Source organism: Carettochelys insculpta, chromosome 1, assembly GCF_033958435.1.
Source record: "Carettochelys insculpta isolate YL-2023 chromosome 1, ASM3395843v1, whole genome shotgun sequence".
Classification (NCBI taxonomy): domain Eukaryota; kingdom Metazoa; phylum Chordata; order Testudines; family Carettochelyidae; genus Carettochelys; species Carettochelys insculpta.
The window spans coordinates 3,815,691-3,825,037 of NC_134137.1; the positions used below are offsets into that span (position 1 = coordinate 3,815,691).

At 46.0% G+C, this 9,347-nt stretch overlaps 1 protein-coding gene across 1 annotated transcript; it reads left to right on the plus strand.

Moving 5' to 3' along the window:
• The first annotated feature begins 7,294 nt into the window (after window positions 1–7,294).
• LOC142007495 (olfactory receptor 52M1-like) lies at window positions 7,295–8,242 on the plus strand. The gene has a single exon (XM_074984162.1). It carries the CDS (start codon window positions 7,295–7,297, stop codon window positions 8,240–8,242), a length of 948 nt encoding a protein of 315 aa, XP_074840263.1.
• The last annotated feature ends 1,105 nt before the right edge of the window (window positions 8,243–9,347 follow it).

The window sequence follows — 9,347 nt, forward strand, 5'->3', positions numbered from 1 at the left end:
CCAGGAAAGATAATGGAGGAGGTAATTAAAGAAATCATCTGCAAGCACTTGGAAGGTGGTAAGGTAATAGGAAACAGCCAGCATGGATTTGTGAAGAATAAATCTTGTCAAACTAATCTGATAGCTTTCTTTGATAGGATAACGAGCCTTGTGGATAGGGGAGAAGCGGTAGATGTGGTCTACCTAAACTTTAGTAAAGCATTTGATATGGTCTTTCATGATATTCTTATAAAAAAACTAGGAAAATACAATTTAGATGAGGCTACTATAAGGTGGGTGCATAACTGGCTGGATAACCATACCCAGAGAGTAGTTCTTAATGGTTCTCAATCCTGCTGGAAAAGTATAACAAGTGGGGTTCCGCAGGGGTCTGTGTTAGGACCGGTTCTGTTCAATGTCTTCATCAATGATTTAGATATTGGCATAGAAAGTACGCTTATTAAGTTTGCAGATGATACCAAGCTGGGAGGGGTTGCGACTGTTTTGGAGGATAGGGTCATAATTCAAAATGATCAGGAGAAATTGGAGAAATGGTCTGAGGTAAACAGGATGAAGTTTAATAAGGACAAATACAAAGTGCTCCACTTGGGAAGGAACAATCAGTTTCACACATACAGAATGGGAAGAGACTGTCTAGGAACGACTACAGCAGAAAGGGATCTAGGGATTATAGTGGACCACAAGCTAAACATGAGTCAACAGTGTGATGCTGTTGCAAAAAAAGTAAACATGATTCTGGGATGCATTTACAGGTATGTTGTGAACAAGACACAAAAAGTTATTCTTCTGCTCTACTCTGTGCTGGTTAGGCCTCATCTGGAGTATTGTGTCCAGTTCTGGGCACTGCAGTTCAAAAAAGATGTGGAGAAACTAGAGAGGGTCCAGAGAAGAGCGACAAGAATGATTAAAGGACTAGAGAATGTGACCTATGAAAAAAGGTTGAAAGAATTGGGCTTGTTTAGTTTGGAAAAGAGAAGATTGAGGGGAGACATGATAGTGGTTTTCAGGTATCTAAAAGGGAGTCATAAGGAGGAAGGAGAAAACTTGTTCTTCTTGGCCTCTGAGGATAGAACAAGAGGCAATGGCCTTAAACTGCAGCAAGGGAGGCTTAGGTTGGACATTAGGAAAAAGTTCCTAACTGTGAGGGTGGTCAAACAGTTAAATAAATTGCCAAGGGAGGTTGTGGAATCTCCATTGCTGAAGATATTTAAGAACAGGTTAGATAGATGTCTATCAGGAATGGTTTAGACAGTACTTGGTCCTGCCATTGGGGCAGGGGGCTGGACTTGATGGCCTCTCGAGGTCCCTTCCAGTCCTAGGGTTCTATAATTCTATCTATCTATCCATATGCCTTCGAGAACTGGTCATATATCTATATAAGCCACCATGGAAGACCCCGCTATTTTGAAATAGCAGGATACAGATCATCTACACACGCCCTGCTTCGATGCTGAAAGTTGAAGTAGGGTGCTATTCCTATCTTTGGACAGGAATAGCAATTTCGACTTCTCGCCTCCTAATGTCGATTTCAATGTCAAAATAGTGCATGACATGTATAGACACAACACGTGCTATTTCGACGTTGTGCTGGCTACTTCAAAGTAGCGGGCTAGTGTAGGTGCACTCTCTGTTTCTAATATTTCTAAAACAAAAAGTCTTTAACAGCCAGAAAGTGTCACTCAGCTGGTAACATTAGATTTCAATCCCACCTGAGAGAGACTGCAAGGAAATGGAGCAAGAAGGAGAGGAAAAGTTCACTGCCATCATTAATCCAGTCTCTATCACATTTATAAGGCCCTATTGTTCCAGGGTATTTATGATGGGAGGACAAAGACCCTGTCATCAGGACAGACCCAGCTTCACTCTGTCCACAGCAACAGTCCATTAGTGTTGCTTTTAGCAAGTCTGTTCCCGCAAAGTGACCCCACTTACTGGGAGCCGAAGAGCACTCATGGGGTTCACACCTTCCAGGAACAGGGAGCTCACAAACTCCAGTTCATCCTGAAAACCTTAGGCACACCTTGACGGTGAATCCTCAGCTTTCTGTTCCAGCCTTTCCTCTGCAGCCCAACCAAAGAGGAGTCCCTGCCAGAGCAGGAATCCTTTTCCCCCTTGGTGTGATGGGAGGCCAGGGCTGTGGTAGGAAAGTGACTGCTTCAGGGTAATATCTCTAATCCTGCCATTCAGTCTCTGGGTTATATTGGGCTCCACAAGCCTCCCCATGCCTCAGTTTACATATGTGTGTATCGATGGCATGTTTACAGTGACTGTACTTTGCCAGGTGTTTTGCACATCTGTTAAAGAAAGGTGCTGCATCGTATGACGATAGACACTGATGAGAGTCACTGATCTCTGACCTGATAATGACAGCCCCAAGATCCTCCAGAAGATTGTTATGTCCTCCTTCAGTCATCAAACTCCAGATCTGTCTTCATACCATGTACCCATCACTCCTTGGAATTCACAGGGCATCCGCCCCCAAGGAGATCTACATGTTATCTGTAGTTTCCTTTGTAATCATCTGTAATGTTTGAACATACAGAAGTACACAGAACAGCAAATTGCTCTCTGACTCAGCACAGAGCCCCAGAGATCTCTTCTCCCTTAGGGAACCTCCCCTCATTACCGTTTACGACTAAACCTAGCAAAATAGCACAAGTGCAGATAGGCTGTTTTCCAGCCTCTTTGCAATGAGATGCACTTCTCCTCGAGCGGCTGAGTGAGCCCCACCTGGGACTGCACAGAGCTATATTATAAACTGTGCACACACCTCTGTCAGCTTGCAGTGTGGGATACTGCTGCAGACGCTGAGGTGAGAAAGGTGTAGAACACGGATTCCTCAGGGGGTTCTGGGGGAAGACGCTTCTATCTCAGGATTCATGGGGACCCGTCTCTTGCTGAGCAGCTCACCGGATGAAGAAAACCAGTGCGGCATAGGTGTGATGGGATAGAGAGTGAACCTGTCGTCCTTTCTGCTCAGCACAAGCATCAAAAATCCCACGGACTCTACCATATGTGTGAGTTTTTTCTAGTATCACATGTAGAAATGTCCCCCATTCCTGGGTCCTCTGGCTGGCTGGTGGCTTCCAGCCCCAAGGTGGCTGTATTTCTGTGGCACAGGAGAACCTTCAGATTGAAGGGTGTTAAGAGATGTACAATACAAGGCCACATTCTGAGGCTCTGACCCGTGCTTTCCTTAGGCCTCACTGAGGCAAAATTTCCCTTGGATTGAAGACTGAGGAAGAAGACCTCCTGAGCCAACTGTGTGTCAATGCACAGAGGCTGTTACCTTCTCCTCTGGCATTCAAGGCCTTTGGCTGCTAACGGGGTGCTCTGAGCTGATGTTTGTTTGCTGTAATGCGTGGAGGTGCTGGGGACATGTTGGAAAGAAAAGAGCAGGAGGACCCGGGGCAGAAGGAGTCGACAGGGTTCTTTATCACAGACACTCCCTCCACTGGGGACCCCAAACCTGTCCAAGTGAGTTGGGAATTAATCACAGGTGCACTCTTTTATCCAAGTCAGTATGTAAAGGAACTTATCTCTTGCAAGTCCCTCTAAGCTCTTATTCAGTAGTATGAACAGCCAAACAGTGCTAGCCACATGATGGGCATTATTGTACCTGTCCCATTTACTCTTTGCTGCACTTTTAACTGAAGTACACAGAACTTTACCGCATAGCCCCTGCCCCATGTATAGCAGTTTACAGGGGGTGAGAGGATCTATGACCAAGGCCGTCTCTCTTTGATGCACTCCAACACATCCTCGGTGAACAATTACAACGGTTTTTCAAAGTTGGCAGGAAATCTTGGCTCCCAGCTGTGGACAATTTGGCTGAATTCTTATCTCGGAAGTGTCATAAAAAAACAGATTAGCTGGATAAAGTGGTGAGAGAATGTGCAATTTGGATTCATCTTTCAGCCATTAGGTCTCTCTCTGCCTTTCCCTGATAGACTACAGGTTGCGATAGTACCCAAGGTTTCCTCCACATGATCGTAAGTTAAGTCTCTCACAGCCCTGAATTTTCTCCAGCCTCCATTTTTGTGGTTCTTTTTGGCAGCATAGAATCATAGACTGATGAAATCATAGAATCCTAGGGCTGGAAGGGAGCTCAGGAGGTCATTGAGTCCAGCCCCCCTACCTAAGCAGGATCAAGCCTAACTCAATCATCCCAGGCAGAACTTTGTGTAGCTTTTTGAACGTGGTCCTCTAACAGGACTGGATGTCGACTGTTTCTCCAGTATCTTACGCTGAACTAAAAGCGTCTGGGGAGCTGGGTTCATGCGAACAAAACTTTTTAATACTGTCAAATCCACCATCATTCTCTCAGAAACAGACATTCTGTCCCGCCTTCACAGCAGGGCACCTTAGTAGGGAATTCAGGGACTCACAGAAGACAATTCAGGCTTGTATTTATCTATTTTTTCCCTGCAATTCTATGTACTTCCAGATCATTAATAAACATATTGAATAACATCAGGCTTAGAACTGAACCCCAGGAGAAACATCCCCATTCGCTGTCAATGGCCCCTTGTGGACTGCTGTCTGAGATCTGTCAATGAGGTCGTTTTTAAGCTACGTTATATGTGTTCTGCTGATACTGTTTACTCCAATAAGAATACTTTCCAATATTAAATCAAATGAAATCAGAGAAGTTGCAGGTTACTGCCTCCGGATGGTTTCCTTGTAGAACCGCATGTGCTCTCTCATTGCTGTTTATTTGTAAAGAATTGTTCTCCACAAACCTTGTGGTTGACCATCATAGTTAGAAGTAATCCCACAGCGGATCTTCCAAAGTTTCCTATCCTTGTGAAATGTTTTAACTTCTCTCTTTTTAAATATTTTGGCTCTTGCCAAACTTCCCCTCCCTTTTGGAAGGGGCATGTTAACGAGGGAGTCTGGAAGATGCTAATTAGGCACTGGTATGAATGTACAGCTCTTTGTTAGCATAATAGGAGCCATGCGTGACTCAGAAGCGTCGCTTTTGGAACATACGCAGCCCATGTAGCCGGGGGCCTTTCGAAAGAGCCCCCTGACTTCAAAACCTCTTTCTTTCTATTTGGTTTTAGAAGTCAGGGGTCCTCTCGAAACGCCGCCGGCTGCAGGGGTGGCATGTGTTCCAAAAGTGACACTTTCGAATTGTGCACAGCCGCCGTTACACGGTACTCTGCATATTCATGTCAGCGCCTCATCAGCATCGGCTGAACTCCCTCATTAACTTGTCCCTTCCAAAATGGAGGGGTAGTGTGGCCACAGCCTTATGGTTCACACTGAACTGTCCCGTCATTTTTTTTTTTGTTTCTTTAATTTTTTTGGCTCCGCTGTTGCCTGGCTGTGTGCTTCTGCCTGATTTGCAAGCCCCTACCCCTGGTCATCAGAGCTCTAACATCCTACAGAGGGTATTCTGTTACACCCCCCTTGTGTGGTAATGGACTGGAAAATATTTCATCATCTCATGTGGCCTGAGTGCCTCACTGTACTTCTTTCCAAAAGCAGAACAAGGTCTGTGTTCTAGAACAGCTACACTTTCAGCAACATTAACTGGTTTCCTTTCTCCCTCTAAGAATTGTCCCAATCCTCCTGTAGGATTTATTTGATCTTAGTAGGGTTCATAAACCCTGTTTGCGATATGTTGGTCTGAGAAGCCTTTTCCCCTCATCTCTCTAACGTCCCTTATTAATTTTCATAGTATCCTTTGTCCATTTGAAATTAACAACTCCTATTCTCAATTTTTAGCTGCTCTATCATTTGTCCCCTTCTTTGTCTTTTCTTTAAGCTAATCAGTCTCAGAATTTTCAGCCTGTCCCCAGTTGGCAGTTTCCCCCACTCTCAGAACCTCCCTCAGAAACTCTGTTTCTATCTTCTGTGTCCTTCCTACAGACAGGTGACCCAAACAGAGCAAATGTCCAGAGCAGAATATTTCCCTTCCCTTTCACTAGATACCCAGGCATTGTCTTAGTTTTAACCACTTAGATTTAACTCACTTTTTTCTCCTGAGGTGTGTTCTTCTTGGGATGTTACCTGAGGCACGTTATGGCAAAGGCTTGATTGTTTTCCACTCTCACATTTTGAGCAAGTGAGGTAATATGCAATTCTCTACAACACGGGTTCTTTAGCCTGCGTTTCATTGCATCAAGGATATCTGGTATCCAAATTCATCTGGTATATCTGGTGTCCACTCCCATACTTTCTGCTGGTACCTATTATGGTATCACACACTGGCCGCATCTACACGTGCATGCTACTTCGAAGTAGCGGCGCCAACTTCGAAATAGTGCCCATCATGGCTACACGTGTTGGGCGCTATTTCAAAGTTGAAATCGAAGTTAGGCGGTGAGACGTCGAAGTTGCTAACTCTATGGTCACCGTGTGCAGCAGCCCTTAGCCCAGGGCTTCTGGCTGCTGCTGCTGCAGCTGGGGATCCATGCTGCATGCACAGGGTCTGCAACCAGTTGTCGGCTCTGTGGATCTTGTGTTGTTTAGTGCAACTCTGTCTGGGAGGGGCCCTTTAAGGGAGCGGCTTGCTGTTGAGTCCACCCTGTGACACTGTCTGCAGCTGTTCCTGGCACCCTTATTTCGATGTGTGCTACTTTGGCGTGTAGACGTTGCCTCGCAGCGCCTATTTCGATGTGGTGCTGCCCAACGTCGACATTGAACGTCGACATTGTCAGCCCTGGAGGACGTGCAGACGTTATTCATCGAAATAGACTATTTCGATGTTGCTACATCAAAATAAGCTATTTCGATGTAGCGTGCATGTGTAGACGTAGCCGCCATGTGTTAAGTATCAGAGGGGTAGCCATGTTAGTCTGGATCTGCAAAAGCAAAGAGGGGTCCTGTGGCACCTTATAGACTAGTGGAAATGTATGAGCATAAGCTTTCGTGGGCAAAGACCCACTTCATCACCTGCATCTGAGGAAGTGGGTCTTTGCCCATGAAAGCTTATGCTCATAAATTTGTGTTAGTCTATAAGGTGCCACTGGACCCATTGTTGCTTTTGCACACCATGTGCTGGAATTTTTGACATGTGGAGCAACATCACATATGGAATTGACATTAATAGGATCAGTTGTTCTGAACAATCAAAATACCATTTCTTGGTGCGAAAAGACAGCAGTCTGATTTGCCAGTGAGTTCGTCCTCCAGCACAGTATGCAGTGTCTCATATTTACATTTTCTCTCCATTCAGGTACTTGTACTACAACCATCCCCCAGAACTGGGCACATATTGGAAATCAGAGTGAGATACAGTACTTCTGGGTGACACCTCAGAGTTGCACACATTCTCCCTCAATCCATGTCAGGCACCAATACGAGTGAATTCACCAACCCCTCCACCTTCATCCTACTGGGCATTCCTGGCATGGAGGCAGCCCACGTCTGGATCTCCATCCCCTTCTGTGCCATGTACATCATAGCCCTCCTGGGGAACTTCGCCGTCCTGTTCATCGTGAAGAGGGAACCGAGCCTCCATGAGCCCATGTACTATTTCCTCTGCATGCTGGCTGTCACCGACCTGGTCCTGTCCACATCCATCGTACCCAAAACACTGAGTATCTTCTGGTTCAACTCCAGGGAGATAGACTTCAGTGCCTGCCTCACCCAACTGTACTTCATTAACAGCTTTGCAGCGATGGAATCTGGGATCTTTGTGGCCATGGCTTTTGATCGCTATGTGGCCATCTGCGATCCCCTGCGACATTCCACCATTCTCACAAACCGCATGGTGGCCAAGATAGGCCTGGCAGTGGTGCTGCGGGGCAGTTTGATTGTACTGCCATATCCGCTCCTGGCAAGCCAATGGCCATACTGCAGAACCAACATCATCCCCCACTCATACTGCAAGCACATATCTGTGGTGTCCCTGTCCTGTGCCGACTTCCGTGTCAGTAGCTACTACAGTGTCTCCGTGACATTCGTTGTGCCTAGTCTGGATGCATTTTTTATTGCTGTGTCATATGTTCACATCCTCCGGGCCATCTTCAGGCTCCACACAAAGGAAGCCCGGCATAAGGCCTTTGGGACCTGTGGGTCCCACCTCTTTGCTATCTTAGCCTTGTACATCCCAGATCTGTTCTCCTCCCTCATGCAGAGGATTGGTCACGGTGTGCCCCTGCCTGTCCTAATTCTCATTGCTAACATATACCTTCTGGTGCCCCCCATGCTACATCCCATCATCTATGGAGTGAGGACGAAGCAAATCCGGGACAAGATGCTCTTCCTATTTACTCATAAAAGAAGATAATAGTCATCGCTGGTGCTCAGATTCTCACACTAAGCTCCCTGGCTGGGGATATGGTGCTGCACCCTCTTCCCTGAATCACTTACTGGACAGCGATCAGTAACTCTGGAAACTACCATGGCATATCCCTCCAGGCAACAGCAGGGAAAATCTATGCTCAAATCTTTGCAAACTGACTCCAGCCTCTCTCAGAAGAAAACCCCCCTTGAATCCTCATGTGTCTTGCAACAATTCCAAAGAACAGCAGACAGGATCTTCACTGCCCGGCAACTGCAAGAAACAGATCATGCACAAAACCAAGCCTGATACATGAGTTGTATTGACCTAACCAAAGCATTCCATTCAATCAGTCATAGTGTCCTGTGGACCATCCTGTCAAAGATAGGCTGCCCCCGAAAAATTCATTAGCATCTTGAGGCTGCTTCATGGCAACAGGACTGCCACAGTATTGAGCAACAACAGATTCCAAAGTGACCCCTTTGAAGTCAAAACACAAGTCAACGAGGCTGCATAATTGCCCCAACTCTGTTCTGCATCTTCATTGCCATGATCCTTCACCTCACTGATGTCAAGCTTTCAGAGGGTGTGAAGATAGTCTGTAGAATGAATGGGAAGCTTTTCAATCTCAGGAGACTGAAAGCTGAAAGCAAGAGCTCTGCAATCTCTGTTATGGAACTCCAGTACAGGGATGACAGAATGTCTGCTGCTCTTTCTCCCAGAGCCCTTCAGACCATCTAAAGCACCTTCACCAAAGCATACAAGAACCTTAACCTCTCACTGAATATCAAAAAGACCAAGGTGCTCCACCAGCCCTCACTAACGGGACAATCTCATGTACCTTCTTTTGAAATCAGTGGAGCACTTCTGGAAAATGTGAAGCATTTTCCACACTTTGGAACTCATCTTTTCTTAAAGTTTACACAGACATGGAAATCGTGCATTGTTTGAACTGTGCAAGCTCTGCTTTCACCCGTCTGAGACAAAGGACCTTCGAGAACTGGGCATCTATGCCGAGACAAAGATCCTTGTATACCACACAGTAGCTGTGCTACTGAATGCGTGTAAAACCTGGACAACACATAAATGTTATTTGAAGGCACTTGAACAG